Here is a 22,508-nt window from a genome sequence, read left to right on the forward strand (position 1 = left end):
AAAGCCTAAAACCTTAATCCTTCTCTAATTGCATGCAAATAAAAATACTTTCATTAATGATTGAGACTTCTTTATAATTATTATAAACTTTGGGTAAGAATATAACTACACATACTAACCTGTACGATTGATCAATACTCAACAGCCACACACTTAGAATCAAATTAAAGTGTCCTTTAAAGACCACTTGATACTTTCACCACCATAGCTAAATCCAATAGAAAAAGCAACAAAAGAATAAAGGTAGATGCCAAGCGAATATTATGATATCCATTGCGAAGGTTACTGAAGTACATGTTATTATATCTTACACGTACACAAACGGCGTGCCTTGCTGGCAACTCCACCCTCTCAAATCAATACATCTGGCAAATACAAAGATTGATGAATGGCGCTGGGAGTTGGAGGTGACCGATTTAGTACAAGAACCAGCACAAACGAAGAAAAGAGCAGAAAATTGAAGAAATGAAAATGAAGGCAGAAACTGTTACACTGATTCTGGTGAACCTGGCAGGGATAATGGAGAGAGCAGATGAGTCATTGCTACCAGGTGTGTACAAGGAAGTTGGTGCAGCACTTCACACTGACCCAACTGGCCTTGGCTCACTCACTCTTTTCCGATCCATTGTGCAGTCCTCTTGCTACCCCTTAGCTGTCTACCTCGCCGTCCGCCACAACCGCGCCCATGTCATTGCTATCGGCGCTTTTCTTTGGGCCGCTGCCACCTTTCTTGTTGCGTTCTCCTCTACTTTCCTTCAGGTACTAGTTTTCTCTTTTAAGGAGTTTGGAGAAGCGTAGATAGTGTAGTGGATGCATTGTTTTTCTTTCATATCAGTTCTGGTTCAGTTTAGTTGGATTTTTGTGTTGTTTTTCACCTTTGACTTCTTAAAGTAGAGTAGACATTGGCACATGATGAGGTTTTAGATTCAATTATTTGCTCACGAAACGGATTATTAGAGCCTTAAATTGCCGATAGATAACGATTTAGAAGTCTTAATAAAAGTGGGATTCATTCATGCTAGGACTAGCCACTAAAATTAACCATTAGTATAAATTACACTTTGCAATATAAATTACGTATTTATACATAAATACATAACTTAGCATTGTTGACTTGGATTTTTACTATAAGTGTGCCTATATTCCGTGTCTCCAACTTCTATTTTTTTGGTTTCCCAATACTTGCTTAAGTAGACGAGTGAGCTAACCACTCGACCAACCCAAATTGGTAGTCTCCAACTTCTATTTGATCGATGTCATGAACATCTTAGAAAAATTTTTATTGGCGGTCGATGGCCTAATACAGACCTCTTTTTTAAGAGCTTGGGACTAGTTCTCTAACATAGGCAGAGTTCTTAAAAAAAAAATCCAAAACCTAACACTATTCAAACATAAGTAGTAAGCTATGGTTTGGTGACAGAGTTGGGGAATGGATCCGCAATCGCTAGATCCAATTGACCATGTCAAGTCAATTATGGAATTTTACGATTGATTATATAATCATTTGGGACCCATGCCAATTCTTTTCCCCAGTTACTAGTAGAGATACACAATGTCTATTTAACGTCCCAGTGAACTGGATTAGATTTTCCTTGCTTTGAATAGCATTGCTAATAAATATAATATGTACTGTGAATCTTCAAATTTGATCCTCCTATATCGCTGTATGTATACCTACAATTATGAGAGAGGTATCTCTAAATTGTGATTCCAAAAAAGCTTTGCAATTTGTCATGGAAATTACGTTTTATGCTAGCATGGATGATGGTTGGTGTAACAAGACTTCGTCATAATCTATTATGGTTATTTATAGTTTGAAGGATAGTTAGTCAGTTAGCTAAAACTATAGAGAAGTAGCAATTCTGTTAGTTAATTGTAGTTGCTGTTAGCATTACTTGGTTATCTCTAATTCTCTATAGACACGCGCAGACACTCAAGTGTAAATAATCAAAATACGATCATGGTTTGTTCCGTCCTTACTTTGGTATCAAGTAAACTCTGATTATTTTAACATGCCTTCTGTTCCATGTCTTGCAATAGAAACTTTGAACTGCTTTCATTACCATAAATCCCAAATTACTGACAACTGCCAAACTTGGTGGTGACTCTTCTGACATGGTATTGCATCCACCGTTATTTCTCCATTCTTCTTCACTCTACTCATGTTTCTGTCCTCGTGGGATCATCCATATCCATTTGTACATGTTACATGATGATAAGAAATTCTTAGATGTTTATGTGAGTTGACAAAACTATCATTATAGGGGGAAAAACTTCAATCAACACAATTAACACCGCTCTTCTCTTTTTCTATATCACAATTAGGGGTATAATGGGGAAAAGAATTTAATACTTCCTATATATTGTCAATGGGATAAATATTTTGAAACTTTAAAAAATGTAAACGGGACACATGAAGGATGGAGTATACCAAGGCAACACTACTTCCCAAAACCTCTTCGTTGAGTGTTGGCATTTTAGTTCTTTTGCTTTGAAATAGACAAAAAGCACATGTGCAAAGTTCCTAAACAATGTCAGTGTAACTGCTGTCCTATAATAAATATGTAGCTAATTGTATTCACTTTGAACTTTGAAGTCATTGTCTTATAGATAGCTGTATCGCGAGCGTTGAATGGGATTGGCCTTGCATTAGTAGCACCTGCAATTCAGTCCCTTGTGGCCGATTCAACAAATGATAGCAATCGTGGAATAGCTTTTGGATGGCTTCAGCTAACAGGCAATCTTGGTTCCCTTATTGGTGGACTCTTCTCTGTAATGATAGCTCCGATAACGTTCTTTGGTATCCCAGGTTGGAGGATTTCCTTCCATATTGTTGGACTGATAAGCATTGTAGTAGGGACTGCAGTCTACCTATTTGCCAACGATCCACACTTCTCCAAGGATGTGGAAAATGTGAGCAATCAAGTTCCAAGTAAAACGTTTTGGTCAGACGTGAAAGATCTTGTTGAAGAAGGCAAATCAGTTTCTAAGATTCGGTCTTTCCAGATTATTGTTACACAGGGTGTCACTGGTTCCTTTCCATGGTCAGCTTTGTCATTTGCACCAATGTGGTTAGAGCTTACCGGCTTCTCCCACGAGAAAACTGCTTTCCTCATAGCTTTATTTGTGATTGCTAGCTCAGTTGGGGGATTGTTTGGAGGTAAGATGGGGGATATCCTTTCGATGCGTCTTCCCAATTCTGGGAGGATAATTCTAGCACAGATAAGCTCTGCATCAGCAATTCCTTTAGCAGCAATCCTTTTGCTTGGATTACCGGCTGATCCATCTACAGCAATACTTCATGGCTTGGTTTTGATAATCATGGGGCTCTTCATATCTTGGAATGCTCCAGCTGCAAATAAGTAAGTCTTTCAACTTACATTTTCTGTATTTTCTTGCCCATTTGTCCCGATTAAGTATCATCGGATATATCCAATAAACTTATAGAATTATCTGTCCCTCTTCCTGATAAAACTATGTTTTATGAAGCAGAAACATGGCAAGAAATGCAGAAATTGCAAGCATAGTTTGAGAGAATCAATATGAATTCTGAATTGAGTGATAACTCTCAAATGATTCTATCATACAAGTTTAGTTTATATAGAAGCTAGTGCAAGCTTAACTCGCATTAGTTAACCTCACTAGAGCAACTTACTCTATTCCATTTAACCCTAACTTATTACAATTATTCACTAATAAAACTTATTACGATTGTTCACTAACAAAGTCTGTACTGCTGCATAATTACTATATCAATTATTCTTTCATTTGTAGCATGCCCTGATTTTGGAATATGCAACTTCCATTACATCTAAAATTTCTAGCAATGTTAATTATAAAATATTGTATCTGATTGACTTATAAATGGTACAAGTTAGCTCTCTACAATCCAAATCATTTTAGGATTTTCAAAGTTACTCTTCAATTCTGATTTTGAATTGTCAATAGATACTTTGGCTTTTTGCATCTTCGGTTATCTAATTTCCTTTTTGTGCAAAGAATTATATGTGCGCTAATTGTGCTAATTTGTATCCCTTATTATTTCTATAACTGAATTGTGACTTCTCTGAGTATAGTAAATGTAGTTTGTGCTTAGTTTAATGTGGCAATTGTATGGACATCAGTCCAATTTTTGCAGAGATAGTTCCGGAGAGATCCCGAACAAGTGTGTACGCACTTGACCGTTCTTTGGAGTCTATACTATCATCTTTTGCACCCCCTGTAGTGGGGATTTTGTCTCAACATGTTTATGGATATAAGCCCATCCCTAAAGGATCTAGTGAATCTCAAGAGATTTTAACAGATAGAGAGAATGCAGCATCATTGGCCAAGTCGCTTTACATGGCAATAGGAATTCCGATGGCTCTCTGCTGTTTGATCTACTCGTTCCTTTACAGGACCTACCCAAGGGACAAGGAAAGAGCTCGGATGGAGGTGTTAATAGAGTCAGAGATGCAGCAAATTGATTCAGATGGTGCAGCAATGATTGAACCAGAAGAACTGTTTATTGGGGATTATGATGGTGATGGTGATGGTGATGGTGATGGTGTTGATCATGATGAAGATGAAGAAAACATATTGCTCTACCGGCAGTCCACATTTTCAAACTTCCAACTTAGGTAAATAGTTACTCAGATGAAAAGACATATAGAAAAGGTGGATACTTCAATGATGTCTTCATATGAAGATCATATTGTGAATCATGAGATAGTTCAGCAGCTCTTTTACTCAGTTTCCTTGGATCCAGAGATTGTGTTTCAGTTGTTTTCACTGGTGGGTAGTTTTCCAAAACTGAACCTGATTTTTTTTACGGTCCGATTCTTTTGAGGAAAGAGCTTCCCCTTTTGTAACCAATTGGATACAGTGAATGTAATTTTTTTTTTCTTGCAACACAATAGCAAGTACTAAAGATGATTGGAAGAGTGGCTGAGAAACGATCCAAATCTCACGAGTATTTGTTTGAGTTTGAATCCCGCCACTGACATAAGGATTATCTTGGTGGGTGATTTGAAGTACTTTCATAAACACTTTTAAGAGCATAGAGGCATATCCTTATTTTAGCTGAATAACCGAGGTAGAATACATTTAAATCCTTTTGGGATAAGAAAAATCACTACAGGGAGTGGATGAGGGGGCATGGTTGACGGAGATCCAGCACACCACATATCAAACTTTACACCGTTGCAGAACGGATTGAAGACATTCTAGCAGCGACTCCATGCTGCCATTGGGGAAAGGAGGAGGATGATGCGATGGCCATGGTAGTGCGAATGTTGGTAATTGAAGTAAAAGCTTATCAACTAACTATAAGTAAGTTGACCCTAAAAATTCATGAAGAATATATATCTAGTTCGCCATAGTTAACCCAAGACACTAAAATTCTTGTATTGCTGAATTTAAGTTGGTCAAATGGCTAATTTGAGGAGGATGACAACCTTTTTGTTTATGTAATATGCACAATAGTTACAAATTTATGAGTAGGATGTGTCATGTAGAGAATAATTTGGAGTAAAAATAGTTACATTGTTGTAGTAATTCTAAACCACGAGTTAATACTCAATTTAGCAGCTAAAATTTGAGGTGGAATCAATTTGACCCTCAAAATTCTAATAGACTCAACTTGGATTCGAAAATTTATAATCGTAATTCGTATTAAACTATTGAGTTAATTTTCGTAAATAATGTGTTGATTTGATATATTAATTTGCTGTGATTCATCGCTCAAGTTTCATGCAATGGAGATTTATTAGAGCTTTTCAATAGCTTGACTAATGCTCTCAAGATGTTGGAGAGCTAATGAAGCTTTTATAGGAAGTGTAGTAAATCTCAATCACATAAAATTTAGGTAAAGAATTCAAATCTTAGCAAATTAACATATAAAATCAACACGTTATTTACAAAAATTAATTTAGGAGCTAATGTGAATTATTATGATAAATTTTGGAGTCCAAATTTAATCGATTATAATTTTATTGGTCAATTTGAGTCTAAGCCTCAAATTTGAGAACGAAACTGAATATGAATTATTTTTTTCTTTCGGTATACAAATATGAACTCGTTTATTTTTGGACGTGACAAATATGAACTCTTTGAACCACTTCCAATCAAATTTAGATATTAAGAAAAATTTCTTTAAACCTTTTTTTTGGACATGGGCCAAGTCCAGAAAAAATACAACCCGACCCGAATACAATACGAGCCGAAAACCCACCCCAGTTGCTCCCCGTTTCCTCCCTCGCCGCAGAGCTCTTCATCCTCCATCAATCACCATGTCGAAGAAGAAGAAACCTCCAGTCTCCCAGCCCTCCGCTCTGATCAGCCAGGCACGTACAACACCTCCCCTTCAATTGGCGTCTTTGTCCGCACTTCTATTCTCCCTTCATACGTCGACACGTCGCTGAAGAACGTTCCTCCAATAGCCTCCCCAACCCTTTGCTCCGTTCGGCCCGAATCAGAACCAACCGTCCCTTCACTACACGACTTTATTTACGAGTACTCTTGGCAAGTGTGGTGTGCATGAATCTACGCGTGGACTGCTTTCGATACTATGAAAGAATACTTTGAGAGTTGGAGATCCATGTCGATGAGAAAAGAGTTGCGTAAATATTGGTTAGTTGGGTTCTTCTCAGTAATATGGATTATTTGGTTACGACCAGGGTTCTGAAAACCGAACCAGACCGGCCGGTTCAATCAGAAAAATCGAGAACCGGTCACTTAGTCGGTCTGGGTAAGGTCAGAAACTATCTGACAAAAAACCGATGAAAAAACCGGTCGAACCGGCAGTTAACCGGTGAACCAAGAGAACCGTCCGATTTTTTAGCGATTTTTGGTTTGGATATTAAACTATTAAACGGTGTCGTTTTGAAGGTATATAAAAAAATAAAAAAATAAAAAAAAACAAAAACAGAAGCTAAACTCAAAGAACCCTAATCTTAATCTCAGTCTCACACTATCACAAGAGAAAGCACACCATAGCCACCACGGGCAGAAGAGAAAGCACCCACCGTCGCATAGCTTCCCATGATGGAGTAGCCCCTCTTCGCCGTCGCATAACCACCACCATCGCCACCGCATCCCACCGCCATCGCCACCGCATCCCACATCCCACAGCCCCTCTTCGCCGTTCCACAGCCCCTCTTCGTCGTCGCCAAGCACCCCTCCTCGTTGGTCGTCGCCGAACTCGCCTCCTCCTTCGTTGCCCTTACTCGCCGCCGGTAATACTCTGCCTTCCACCTCGCCTCCTCCTTCCACCTCGCTGCCTTCTAATTTTCTATGCCTTATTTTATGATTTATTAGCTTGCGATTTGTTCATGATTTATTATTTGTGCTTGATTTTTTAATTTTTCTGTTCATGATTTGTTAAGTCTGTGTTCATGTTTTGTTATCTGTGTTCATGTTTTGTTATTTGGATTCATGATTTGGTATCTGTTCATGATTTGTTATCTGGATTCATGATGAGGTCATCAGAAAAATTCTGTTTGAGTTGCTGTTCATGATTTGGTATCTGTTCATGATTTGTTCATGATGAAATGAGCTGCTGCTTCATGATTTTGGTTGCTGAATTATTTATTTGTTCATGCTGGATTACATGATTTTGGTTGCTGCTTCATGATTTTGGTTGCTACTTCATGTTTATCTGGATTACATGGATTTGCCTAATGTTGCTGATTCTTCAAATACAGCTTCTTTTGGTAGTACTTCTGATGATGGTGGCTTTGGATTACCTGTTTATGATGGAGATATTGAAACACTTAATGATAATTATGATTTTTATGAGTTGCACCTTTGATTAGTTGAAAGCATGCTAGTAATTGTTTCTTTTGAATGTAGAACATTATGGGTTTGTCATTATGTGCGTTTTTTTTAGTTATAAACTTTGATGTTTGAAGTTATTTGTGAACCTCTAATATTAAGTTATGGATAACTTATTATGTGAAATTTTAAATTTTATTAAGTTAGAAATTATTGAATTTATATATTTAAAATTATTTTTAGGTTTTTTAATAATTTTATTTAATATTTTATTAAATCGGTTGAACTCCGATTGAACTCCGGTCGAACCAGTGAATCATTAAACCAGTGACCTAATTGGTTTATTGATCGGTCCGGTTCTCGCAATCTTGGTTACGACAAAATGATGTCATATTTCAAAGTAAGACAACAGGGGTCGTAGATTGTATGGATCAATCGTTTTCATGTGCTACAGACTAGTGTGGTAAATAACTCATGTTGTTGATGGCTATGTCAGAGATGACATAGGAGTTGTTTTGTCTTTTATGGTTCTTGTCTTTGTCTTTTTTTACTCCATTTGAGTTTTGAGCTCTTTCTTTCAAAAAAAAAAATTTTCATAAAATGTGTGCTCATTATCTTAATTTAAAAATAATTAATTTCTCACTTTATTACATTACCAACTGTTTCACTTTAAAAGATCTTGATTCCTTAAATTTATGAGTAAAACTTCAACTCAATCCCTAACCATTTCACAAACTCTCATTCCGCCCCTCATCGATTGGAAAATGATCTTGTGGTTTCTCACAATTAATTTCGCCATATATTTTATCCTCTCTGTTATTGTCTTCATCCAGAGCTAATGGATCTTACCTACGTATATCGTTAACTCAATACCTGTCAAACAACTATTTAAAGGAACAAATTGCCCTCTGCCCTATGATAAGTTAGCAGAATGATGTCATTTTACACATCTCAAATAGTTGCTTTAAATGATTACTTGACACATGTTGAGTTAACAATATATGTAGGTAAGATCTGTTAGTTCTAGACAAAAACATTAACAGAAAAAATAAAATATCTGACAAAATTAATCGTAAGAGGTTGCAATATCATTTTTCAATCGATGAAAAACAGAATGGAAGTTTATAAAATAGTTAGGAATCGGATTGGGGTTTTACTCTAAATTTATAGAGTGATCATCTGACCAAAAAAATTTTATATAGTGATCACATTATAAGACTAATTAAATAAAATTGAAATGATCCATAATCCATTATTATTTTTTCACTTTTCAATAGTATATTAAAAATATATATATAGAAAAATGTAAAAAGGTACTAATACGTAGGCGAATCAAGGTTTTGAAAATCATACCGGTCATCAAATTATTTTAGTCACTAGTTCTTTGGTTTATTATTCCAATTGAAATTTAACTAAAAAAATTATTTTTTAATAAAATAATAAATAAATCATAAATAAATATCTATAAAATATAATTATAGTTTAATATAAATTTTTTTTAAATTTAAATAACTGCAAAAATATCATCTACTAAAATCTTTGTTGTTGGTTCAAAATACAAACTACAAACTCAAAAGTTAAATAACAAAAAAAATTTTCAATATAAAATGTATTCAATCATCAAAATTCGAAAAATCTTTCTGTAGATTTGTTGTATTAGGATCATTATCGGCCAAATTATTATGCATAGATGTATTATTATCAACAAATACTTTTTGATTGACTACCATCCATAATTGAAAACAATAAAGCATGAAGACAATTACAGTCTAGACTCTAGACATAATTAAATCAATAAAACGTTCAATAATCAGCAATCCAGCAACACAAACACAAAATAACAAAACACTGTTCAATAATCAACAATCCAGCAGCACAAACACAAACACAAATCACAAAATAATAATCTTGGATCTTTTCGAATAGAGCATGAAAAAATTAAAAAAAAAAGAACAAGGGAGCAGTGAGCACTGAGCACTAACCTTCGATGAGCAGAGGGCAGACGAAGATGATAGCGGCGAGACAAAGACGATAGCTACCACGATGAAGCTGCTCGACGAAGACGACGACTACCACGACGAAGCTGCTACGGCGTTGGTGGAGGCTAGGGTTATTTGAGCCTATGAGAGGCTTTTTGTGCTTTACTGCTTTCTGATTCAGGAGGGGCTGGGGGAGTGGGACACGAAGCTCAGGAAGGGTTTTCTTTTTTTTTTTCCCGAACCCAAAGAAACGACGTTGTTTTCTTCGAACTGGCCGGTTCTATGTCAACTGACCGGTTCAACGGTTCGCTCCCGATTTTTGTCTGGGTGATTTCTTCTTGTGAACCGAACCATTATTTGTTTAATAATGATTATAAATATTTGTTTCTACATTAAAACTGATCATTTTCTTATTATCAATGCAAAAGCCAATAACACCACTGCCAAATATTTGCAGCTAAGCAGCACTCCAAATTGAGTAGTTTAAACTCACGGTGCATGATCTGCCATGAGTACTTATACGAATAAAAATACAATAGTAAAGATTTGAGCTGGAATCTTGTATAATATTTAAATATTTTTATTCATTAAGTTATTTATCTTTTTAATTATATATGTGCATTATTTATTTAATATTGTGTATTGACATTATTTAAATTTAATATTGGATATTGGCATTACTTATTTATTTATTTATTAAAAAAATTAGATTTATTGACAAATTTTAAGCCAAGTCAAACTTGACAATCAGGTTTAGTACTAATTAAAAAGTCTATAATTATAGGCTAAATTTAGACTAATATACTTTATTACAAGTCTAATTTGTTGAAGATAAAGTCTTATCTGACCTGGTCTGTTTTTACTCCTAATCACAATATTAGTTCTAATCGTAATTAACGATATTTTTAATATGAGTAGTGTTTGATAAACCACTATTTTATAGTTTATATTGTGTTTAATTGTGTGGTTTTGTCGTGATCCTTACCCACTTATTCATCAATTTAGCATGCATTTAGATTTTCTTCCTGAATTTATTACATGTTTGAAAATTGCTTCCTCGAGACTTTAATTATTTAATTTCAATTCTCCTTTATTCCATTCGATGCCGTAATCTGTGTGTCAAGTGTTTCAGGCTTCATAGGGCATGAATGAGACAGAGATTGGAGAGGAAGCTATTAAAAAATGGAAGGAACACAAGAATTTGAGGAGATAACCAGCGAAAAGTGACACGGTCGCATGGCTCACGCGACCGCGCGAAGGAGCGCAAATCGCAGTGACGCGGCCGCATGGCTTGTGCGGCCACGCGGATTGGAAAGCACAAGCAACGCGGTAGCGTGGACGACGCGAACGCGTGAAGAGGAAAAGCGCCAGCGACGCGTCCGCATGGACGACGCGATCGCGTGACATGCGCGATCTGCATAAACTACAGAATCTGAAACCAGCGACTTTGGACCCTATTTCAGCCCAGTTTTCGGCCCGGAACAGCAGACTAGAGATAGAGAATATGCAAAAACAACAGAGACACATTCATTGAGTAGTTTAGATCTAGTTTTTTTTACTCTCTTAGGTTTTTCTCTCTAGTTTTTAGAATTTTAATTTAAAATTGATCTTAGCATTGAAACATTAAGAAGAGTTATTTTCCTCATCAAGACTTCATCACTCTAGTTTATTCTCTTAACTTGGTTTTATTCTTCCATGTTCTTTGTTATGTTCAATTTTGTCATTCAGATACTTTTATGATTAATTAATGCAAGGATTATTTCTTTTTAATTTAATTTCCATTCCAATAATCATGTCTTCTTTTAATTCCCTTTCATGTGCCATGTATTCTTTATTTACAATGCATGAGTAGTTTCATTACTTTATGGGAATTGATTAAAGGGAACTCTTGAGTTGGAAGGATTGAAAGAAAAATTTGTAATTGTGTTAAATGTTGGATTGCTATCCTGTCACCGACGCCAATCCCTTTAAACTAAGTGGGCTGCAACTTGTGAACAGATCTGGCATTTCCACTTGTTTGACTTTCTCTTACCTAGTAAGGGATAACCAAACAGAACAACTATTAATTATAAATTAATCTTACAATCACACCATCAATGATAGAGATTCTAACCAATCAATTCCCAGTCAAGGCCTTTCATTTTTATTATTTAAAATTCCTCAATTTAAATCCCAATTTACTTAGCTCAACTCTTTTTGGAATATCTGATTAATAATATAGCACACTTTTCTGCAACTCGTTGGGAGACGACCTGGGACTTAAAACTCCCAGTAATTTTAATTTAAACTTTCAGTGATATATTTCTAAATTGATAGGCAGATTTTCGGTGAGTTAAGAACTATACTTGCAACGTAACCATTTTAATAAATTTTTAATTCACCAGCTTCTGTATCTCCATCAATTTCTGGCGCCGTTGCCGGGGAGTTGCAATAGAGTGCTTATTTTATTAATTAGAATTTATTTATTTGCATTTTATTTAATTTTGCTACTATGAGCTGCGTGTTTCTTCTGTCAAATGACACGTTCACCTCCTGATCCGCGCTTGCTAATATTCGATCCTGAAATTGAAAGAACAATTTCACGAATAAGGCAAGAACAACGTAGGTTAGTCCGCTCTGAGGGCGGATCTGAAAGTGAATATGAGGAAGAAACCAGCCCCGTTCTACTGATTCGGTTGTTTTACGTGCAGAAAACATGGCAGCTAGAAGAATTACCATTCAGGAGGAAGGAGCTCCTGATTTTACACTGCAACCATTTCAAGCGCATCATCCAGCGGTAGCTACGGATTTTGAAATAAAGACCGCACTGCTAAATTTGATGCCCAAGTTTCATGGCCTACCTGCTCAAGAGCCTATCAAGCACTTGAGAGATTTCCAGGCAGCCTGTTCTACTGTCAGGCGAGATGGCGCTGATGAAACTTCAATTCTGCTGAAAGCTTTTCCGTTCTCTCTTGAGGGAAAAGCAAGAGAGTGGTACTACACTCAACCTCTAGCAAACGTATCCAACTGGGATACACTCAGAAAGGAGTTCCTGGAGAAATTCTTCCCATCTGAAGTTACTGATAAACTGAGGAAGGATATCTCTACAATTGTTCAGGATGACAATGAGACTCTCTTTGAATACTGGGAGCGCTTCAATAATCTTCTGGAAGCATGCCCCCACCACATGATTGACAAGATCGTGCTACTCAGCTATGTCACACAAGGTATGAGGCCCTAAGATAAGACCATATTGGAAAGTGACAGCAATGGGTCTATGAAGAAGTACAAGACCACTGATGAAGCTTGGCAATTGATCAGTGATTTAGCTGAATCTACTTGGAACCACAGACAGAAGCAAGGCCGTTCAAGGGCCGTTGCAGAAGTATCTTCTGGCATAGAGACTGCTGCTCTAAATCGAAGCATCTGTGAAATGACCAACCTGCTGAAGCAAATGCAATTAAATTAACAAGCTCAGCAAACTCAACCGCAGCAAAACCAACAACTAGTCCCACAAAGAATTTGCGGAATTTGTGCTGATTACAGCCATTACACTGATGAATGCCCGCAGCTCCAACAAGAAGACAACATGGTGGCATCCACTCACAACTTCTATGACCACCCCAACCAAGGGTACAATCAAAGTGGAAATAATAACCATGGATGGCAGGACAATTCAAACCAGAATTGGAGGGACAACAATAATAGGGGAGGCAGAGATAATCAGGGAAATCAGAGGTGGAATAATTACAACAACAGGCAGCAAAATCAACCTTACCGAGCACCTCACCTGAGGCAAAACCAAGAACCACCGAATAATCAGCAGCAAACCCCCCAAATTACTCATTCTTCTGTATCTTCTAATGAAGAATTATTACAAGCTTTTGAGAAAAAACAACTGGCCATGGAAAATACCATTGTGAATAGTATTAACGCCAGTCTGAATGGTTTCACTTCTACTCTGCAAGCTTTTATGACACAACTTGGTTCAGCACAAAATTCCAATAACCAACCTTCAAGCACCACTGGAACCCCTCTCAACCATTACCCAATCCAAAGGGAGGCATTAATGCCATCACCTTGAGGTCCGGAACAACACTGTAGGAGAGGAATCAGGAGGAACCAAGCTCACCAGAATACGCCTCAGCTGAAGAGGTCGTAGAAATCGAAGATGTTGAAGAGGAAGAGGATATACAGGGCATAGCTGAAGAAGAGATAGCTCAACCACAGGAAGAAGCACAAAAAGGTGCAGACACCACAGAAAACACTACTCCCATTCCATTTCCACAACTTGCAAGGAAGCCTAGGAAGCAGCTGGAACCTGATCCTAAAATGGTAGAAATATTCAAAAAGGTTGAGGTAACTGTTTCCCTTTTTGATGTTATTCAGAAAGTACCTAAATATGCAAAGTTTCTAAAAGACTTATGTATCCATAAAGATAAAATTAATGAATTAGAAACTATTCCTTTAGGTAGTTCTATATCTACTTTAATGGGAGGATTACCTGAAAAATGTAGTGATCCAGGTCCTTGCATAGTTAGTTGTACTATTGGTGGTATAGTAATTTATGATTGCATGTGTGATTTAGGAGCATGTGTCAGTATAATGCCTTTGTCTATATATGATGTTTTAAGGCTCCCTCCCTTAAAAAGGTCGGCAGCTTGTTTTGTGTTAGCAGATAAAAGCATTATTACAGTTGCTGGAGTTGCTGAAGATGTTTTGGTGAACATTAAAGGGCTCACATTTCCCACTGATTTTTATATCTTGGAGATGCCCCATAATGATTCAGATAAGCCATCATCAATCCTACTTGGAAGACCATTCCTGAAGACATCAAAATTCAAATTGAACGCTTTTTCAGGGACATACTCATTTGAAATAGATGGCCGCATAGTAATCTTCAATCTGAATGGAGTCATTGACAACCCCCCAGAAGATCGTTCTATCTTCCAGTGTGATGTCATAGACGAAAGTGTGGCTGAAGTTCAAAAGGAAGAGTTTGAAGAGAGGCACACTGGACAAGGTCCAAGTGTGGGGACCCTCTTAACTGACAATGAGGACACTTCGCCATTTTCACAAGCCCCAAATAACCCAGAGCCTGTCCATGATCAAAAGTTAGAATTGAAACCTCTCCCTCCACATCTCAAATATGCTTACCTTGAGGATGAACAGAAGCTTCCGATCATTATTGCAAGAGAACTGACTTCTCAATAAGAAGAACAGCTACTTGATGTGTTGAGGAAGCATAAGAAGGCAATAGGGTGGAGTTTGGCAGACATAGTGGGAATCAACCCTCAAATATGCGAGCACAGAATATTTTTAGAAAAGGGAGCAAGACCTGTCCGTCAACCACAAAGAAGATTGAATCCTACCATCTTGGAAGTTGTCAAAAAGGAAGTGACCAGACTATTGGAGGCCGGTATCATATATCCCATTTCAGACAGTGAATGGATAAGCCCAGTGCAAGTGGTGCCCAAGAAGTCCGGAGTCACTACAGTGAAAAATGAGCATGGAGAGCTCATAGCAACTAGAGTTCAGAATGCTTGGAGAGTTTGCATTGATTACAGGCGTCTAAACCAAGCTACTCGTAAGGATCACTATCCACTTCCATTCATTGATCAAATGCTGGATCGCTTGTCAGGTAAATCACATTATTGCTTTTTAGATGGTTACACAGGTTATTTCCAGATTCATATAGCTCCTGAGGATCAGGAAAAGACTACTTTTACATGTCCTTTTGGGACCTATGATTATAAGAGAATGCCCTTTGGCTTGTGCAATGCACCAGCTACTTTCCAAAGGTGCATGATGAGTCTTTTCTCTGATCTTATTGAGGACTGTATGGAAGTTTTTATGGACGATTTTAGCGTTTATGGTGATTCTTTTAACCTTTGCTTAGATGGATTATCTAGAGTATTAGATAGATGTATTAATACAAACCTTGTATTGAATTTCGAAAAATGTCACTTTATGGTAAAGCAAGGGATTGTATTGGGACATGTGGTATCTAATAATGGCATTTCTGTAGACCCAGCAAAGGTGAATGTTATTTCTAGTCTACCTTACCCCTCTTCTGTGAGGGAAGTCCATTCGTTCCTTGGCCATGCAGGTTTCTACAGGAGATTTATTAAGGATTTTAGTAAGGTGGCACTTCCCTTATCCAGATTACTACAAAAGGATATTGAGTTTGAGTTCAGTGAGGATTGCAAACAAGCATTTGATAAGCTAAAGACTGCTCTAACTCAAGCTCCAATTGTGAGAGGACCCGATTGGAGCCAGCCATTTGAAATCATGTGCGATGCTTCCAACCATGCGGTAGGAGCAGCACTGGCTCAGCGTGAAGGTAAGAATCCTTTTGTTATTGCCTATGCATCTAAGACTTTAGACACTGCCCAGTCCAATTATACTACTACTGAGAAAGAGCTACTTGCTATTATTTTTACTCTGGATAAATTCCGGGCTTATTTACTTGGTACTAGAGTAGTAGTGTATTCGGACCATGCAGCTCTAAAGTATCTATTGGCTAAAAAGGAATCCAAACCAAGACTTATACGTTGGATACTGCTGTTACAAGAATTTGATTTAGAAATCAAGGATAGGAGTGGTAATCAAAATTTAGTTGCAGACCACTTGAGTCGCCTTGAACATATTAAAGATGATTCTACTCCTATAGATGATAATTTTCCTTTTGACAACCTGCAAGCAGTATCTGAGGTAGTCCCTTGGTATGCACCTGTTACTAATTATTTAGTTAGCCGCACATTTCCTCCACATTTTTCTAAACATCAAAGAGACAAGCTGAAAAGCGAGTCTAAATATTATATATGGGATGACCCATATTTATGGAGATGTGGCGCTGACCAGATAATTAGACGTTGTGTACCTCAATCAGAATTCCAGTCCATTTTAGAGGCCTGTCACTCATCTGAAAGTGGAGGACATTTTGGCCCTCAACGAACAGCTAGAAAAATCTTAGACTGTGGATTCTGGTGGCCTACTCTTTTTAGAGATGCTGCTGAGTTTTGTAAATCTTGTCACCCATGCCAGAAATTTGGTAACATATCCAAGAGGGATGAGATGCCTCAACAATATATGCTTTTCTGTAAAATTTTTGATGTTTGGGGCATTGACTTCATGGGTCCATTTCCAAATTCTAGTGGATATTTTTATATATTGTTAGCTATAGATTATGTTTCCAAATGGGTGGAAGCAATTCCTACCCGCACTGATGATGCTAACACTATTGTTTTCTTTGTGAGAAACCATATTATATGCCGCTTTGGATCACCACGAGCGATCGTGAGCGATCAAGGCACCCATTTTTGTAACAGGAGACTAACAGGATTGATGAAGAAGCATGGGATAATCCATAAAGTTGCAACAGCTTACCATCCCCAAACTAATGGGCAAGCCGAGGTGTCAAACAGAGAAATTAAACGTATCTTGCAAAAGATAGTAAAGCCTCACAGAAAATACTGGAGCACTAGACTACAAGATGCACTGTGGGCATATAGAACAGCATACAAGACACCCATTGGGATGAGTCCCTTCCGCTTAGTTTATGGAAAAACTTGTCATCTCCCAGGTGAAATCGAACACAGAGCCTTCTGGGCAGTTAAAGAGTGCAACATGGGGATTGAGGATGCTGGAGCTGAAAGAAAGTTACAACTGCAGGAACTGGAGAACCTTCGCCTAGAAGCTTATGAGAACTCCAGAATATACAAGGAAAAGATGAAAGCTGTGCATGATCAAAACATCAAGAAGATAGAGTTCCAACCTGGAGATTTTGTTCTCCTTTACAAATCTCGACTGAGGCTCATGCCCAGTAAGTTGAGATCAAAATGGGAAGGTCCATACAGAATAGAGAAGGCTGAATCGTACGGAGTTTATCACCTAAGCCATCCTTCCAGTTCTGAACTTATTAAGGTTAATGGACACCGCCTGAAGCTATACCATGGTGAGAAGGTGCAGAAGAGCAAGGAGCTTGAGATCTTCCGCCTGGAAGATCCCCACATAGCAACAGATTGAGCTAGTGGAGCGTCCAACTTACGGACATTAAAGCAAAGTGCTTGGTGGGAGACAACCCACCGCGGTATGATCGTTCTTTTCTTCACTTTTAGTTTTTCTTCTTTAAATAACTCTTCTCTTTATTAGTGCTTTCGTGCTCTTTCAATTACATGTCTTTATCTTTCCTAAAAAAAAAAAACTTTCGCCGCGTGACGCGATCGCACAAGCGACGCGTCCGAGTGGCAGTGGGAGTAAAGAAAAATAAAATGAACAGAAAGTTACGCAGGAGCAGCGCTGGAGTCGTGCCAAAGGCACAATTTACTCCACGCGACCGCGTGATCCATGCGGCCGTGTGCCCTGCATTTTCGACGTAAAAGGGTGCACAATGCTATATTGTGCGAGAGTGGTGCTGGATTGGTGCTGGAAGCACAATCCTGGTCACGCGACCGTGTCGCCGACGCGGCCGCGTCAATTAACTTCTGATGCACACTCACGCGATCGCATGACCCACGCGATCGCGTCACCTTAATTTGGCAATTGAATTATATTGAACAGAGAGTTGTGCTGGAGCGAGGCTGCACTCGCGCCAGCAGCACAACGTAGGTCACGCGACCGCGTGACCGACGCGATCGCGTCCCCCTTCCTGACGTGCATCTACGCTAACGCGTGCCATCCGTGGCCGCGTCGCATGCGCCGCACAGCTCAACCCAATAAGCCAAATTATCTTATCTTTCTCTCCTCCAAACCCTACTTTTTCTTTTCCCCCCTTCTTTTTTCTTTCTCCCCTTCCCCTTCTACCTCACCTTTCACTCTCTATCTCTCTCACCACCATTCACAAGGTTTTACCTTCTTCTTCCTTCTTCTCTTTTCTACCATTCTTATTATCTTATGTACATATATTATTCTTTTCTTTTTTTTTTCAAATCTTTATTTTTCTTTCTTCTTCTTTTTCCTTTTACATGGTATTAGAAACCTTTTGAGTTATCATTCCTCATTATATGCTTGTGGATTATTGCAAATTGTTTGACAATTATTTTTCTCCTATTTAAGGGATTGCTTGCATGTTCAATTTCATACTTTTTATATCTAGTTTAACATGCATGCCATGTGTTTGTGAAAAAGCCCATATAGCACTATGCACTTTTCTACACTACTTTACTCTACTCTGCAATGCTTGCTTTTTACAAATTCCCTTTCATATTTTATTAATTACATTTAATTGTCAATACAGACGTGATAGTTAGTTTGTTACAAATGGTAACCTAACTTGGACATTGAATGTTTGATATACGCTACTCATGCCTTTGCCTGCATGCCAATAACCCTCTTGCATTCTATTGTCCTACATGCACTTGCTATATTTCCATTGATGAGCTTTTCACATGTAATTCGGACCATGTGTTCATGCCATTTATCTTTTTTGTGCATTAACTATCACTTACAATACCCTCTTCCTTGCTCTATCTCTTTGAATTTAATTTCCTTTCTCTTCCCTTCTTTCAGGATGGCCACCAAGAAAGGAAAAGAGAAAGCTACTTCCAAACCACCAGCAAGAAGAGGAACTAAAAAAGCATTAGTGGCAGAGCCTTCTTCAACCGTAGTCAAGCCCTCAACAAAAAGAGTTAAGAGGATAATAAAGGTTGACGGCAAAGAGAAAGCCTTTCCAGTAAAGGACACTGCGCGATTTCCCAATCGCTACTGTGAGTAGATGTTCCCTATCCTAGCAGAAAGGAACTATAACAATGAATACCTTCTCATCCTCCCGCCCAATATTGCCACCTTTGTTGAGCCACAAATTGAGCGAAGACAATGGGGTTTCCTACGGAGACAGCCAAGGCAGGTCAATCTTTCTTGGGTAGTTGAGTTCTACTCCAACTTCTACATACCAACCCTGCAGTCTATTTATGTCCGGCAGAAGCAAGTCCCCATTACAGAAGAGGCCATTCAGCAAGTTCTGAGTCTTCCCCCTATTCCAGCAGGAATGGACGCTTTTCAAGAAGCCACCCTTCAGCGCCAGCGATACCAATTTGACTGGGACTCCGTTCTCAGAGTCATTGCTTTACCTGGCAGCCGTTGGATCTACGGATACCACCGCAACCGCCCTAAGGGAATCTTGGCTTCCGCACTTGCTTTGGAGGCTCGCGTATGGGCACAGATCATGTCCCATTACGTCTTCCCGAGCACTCATGAGTCCTCCTTCACTGCGGACATGGCTGTTCTACTATGGTGCATCCTTACAGACCAACCTATGGATCTCTCAAGACACATCTGGCATGCTATGGAGCATGTACAAATCGCAGGCAACTTACCTTTCCCCGCCTTGGTCTCAACTCTTGTCTCAGCAGCCGGAGTCTCCTGCAGAGCTGGGGACACCAAAGTCATGCTTCCATGGGATGATCAATATGTCCCTAACGGGAAATACCTCAGACTTTCAGTAGCCACTACAAGCCAGCCTCCTGAGCCGGTTGAAGATATTCCTTCTTCAACACCACACGCATCTACCACTGAGAAATTGCTCCAGCAGATACTTGAAAAGTTGGATCGGCATGAACAGAAAGCAAAGATGAGAGAGCGCCGTAACGAGCGCCGATTCAAACACCTCACGGAGCTACTCAAGGGACGCTTCAGAGACTCAGACACCCTGGACTCCACTTCTTTTACCAGCACCGGGAGCCATGATGATCCCGACTGTGGAGATACTACTACCAGCCCACCCCTGTTCCTGACAGACGGCACCGAGGACGGTGCAAAGCCTTAAGTGTGGGGAGGTCGGTCAGTACCTGACTTCCGGAGGTAAATTCTCTTCTCTGACACCAATAATTAGGATATTTTAGTTAGATTTTTCTTTCTTTTATAGAATAGAATAAATTGCATAGGTTAGGATAGTCGCATGCATGTTCTACTTGATTAAAAAGACAATAAGTTTCTTTTAAAAATCTATCTTTGGAACAAAATTTCACTAATTTTTCAAAATTTTTATGATAAATCTGCTTGAGTTGTATTTGGAACATGATGTTTGAGCTAAAGAACACACAACCTGTGAAAGATTTGAGCATTTATGTATGGTTACATTATTTAACCATAATTATTTTATTCTTGTGTGTTTACTTCTATATGATTGTAATCTATATTTTGCTTTATCTTATATGTCCAATATTTATTATATTTACATGCTTGCACATGATTGAGGCCATTATTTGTTTAAACTCACTTATCCAAATCAAGTCTACCCTTTTCAATTACCCTTGTTAACCACTTTGAGCTTTTAAAATCCCATTTGTTCTATATTGTACCACATTACTAACCTTAAGCTAAAAAATAATTGCATATCCCAAATTGAATCTTTGGTTAGCTTAAGATAGAATTGTGTGTGCTAGTTAAGTATGGGAAATTGTGGGAACAAAAGTTGTTAAGGTAATGTGTCATGAAAATTTAAAGGAAATTTGGATACCCACTCATGTGAAAATATAAGAATGAAAAATCTATGTGTATTGATGAGATTTATTTATAATCAACAATCCAACAGCACAAACACAAACACAAATCACAAAATAATAATCTTGGATCTTTTCGAATAGAGCATGAAAAAATTAAAAAAAAAAAGAACAAGGGAGCAGTGAGCACTGAGCACTAACCTTCGACGAGCAGAGGGCAGACGAAGATGACAGCGGTGAGACAGACGATAGCTACCACGATGAAGCTGCTTGACGAAGACGACGACTACCACGACGAAGCTGCTACGACGTTGGTGGAGGCTAGGGTTATTTGAGCCTATGAGAGGCTTTTTGTGCTTTACTGCTTTCTGATTCAGGAGGGGCTGGGGGGAGTGGGACACGAAGCTCAGGAAGGGTTTTCTTTTTTTTTTTCCCGAACCCAAAGAAACGACGTTGTTTTCTTTGAACTGGCCGGTTCCATGTCAACTGACCGGTTCAACGGTTCGCTCCCGATTTTTGTCTGGGCGATTTCTTCCTGTGAACCGAACCATTATTTGTTTAATAATGATTATAAATATTTGTTTCTACATTAAAACTGATCATTTTCTTATTATCAATGCAAAAGCCAATAACACCACTGCCAAATATTTGCAGCTAAGCAGCACTCCAAATTGAGTAGTTTAAACTCACGGTGCATGATCTGCCATGAGTACTTATACGAATAAAAATACAATAGTAAATATTTGAGCTGGAATCTTGTATAATATTTAAATATTTTTATTCATTAAGTTATTTATCTTTTTAATTATATATGTGCATTATTTATTTAATATTGTGTATTGACATTATTTAAATTTAATATTGGATATTGGCATTACTTATTTATTTATTTATTAAAAAAATTAGATTTATTGACAAATTTTAGGCCAAGTCAAACTTGACAATCAGGTTTAGTACTAATTAAAAAGTCTATAATTATAGGCTAAATTTAGACTAATATACTTTATTACAAGTCTAATTTGTTGAAGATAAAGTCTTACCTGACCTGGTCTGTTTTTACTCCTAATCACAATATTAGTTCTAATCATAATTAACGATATTTTTAATATGAGTAGTGTTTGATAAACCACTATTTTATAGTTTATATTGTGTTTAATTGTGTGGTTTTGTCGTGATCCTTACCCACTTATTCATCAATTTAGCATGCATTTAGATTTCCTTCCTGAATTTATTACATGTTTGAAAATTGCTTCCTCGAGACTTTAATTATTTAATTTCAATTCTCCTTTATTCCATTCGATGCCGTAATCTGTGTGTCAAGTGTTTCAGGCTTCATAGGGCATGAATGAGACGGAGA

At 38.0% G+C, this 22,508-nt stretch overlaps 1 protein-coding gene and 1 non-coding gene across 2 annotated transcripts; one reads left to right on the top strand and one right to left on the bottom strand.

Moving 5' to 3' along the window:
- Nucleotides 1–347: 347 nt before the first annotated feature.
- On the top strand, nucleotides 348–5,417 carry LOC130940789 (uncharacterized). The gene is made up of 3 exons (XM_057869029.1): nucleotides 348–759; nucleotides 2,611–3,362; nucleotides 4,125–5,417. Exons 1-3 carry the CDS (start codon nucleotides 466–468, stop codon nucleotides 4,621–4,623), a joined length of 1,545 nt encoding a protein of 514 aa, XP_057725012.1. The 5' UTR covers nucleotides 348–465; the 3' UTR covers nucleotides 4,624–5,417.
- A 7,378-nt stretch (nucleotides 5,418–12,795) lies between these two features.
- Nucleotides 12,796–12,903, bottom strand: LOC130942285 (small nucleolar RNA R71). Its single transcript, XR_009070861.1, has one exon. It is a non-coding gene; the product is annotated as a small nucleolar RNA R71 (small nucleolar RNA).
- Between the last annotated feature and the right edge of the window lie 9,605 nt (nucleotides 12,904–22,508).

The sequence above is a fragment of the Arachis stenosperma genome, chromosome 7, assembly GCF_014773155.1.
Source record: "Arachis stenosperma cultivar V10309 chromosome 7, arast.V10309.gnm1.PFL2, whole genome shotgun sequence".
Lineage (NCBI taxonomy): Eukaryota > Viridiplantae > Streptophyta > Magnoliopsida > Fabales > Fabaceae > Arachis > Arachis stenosperma.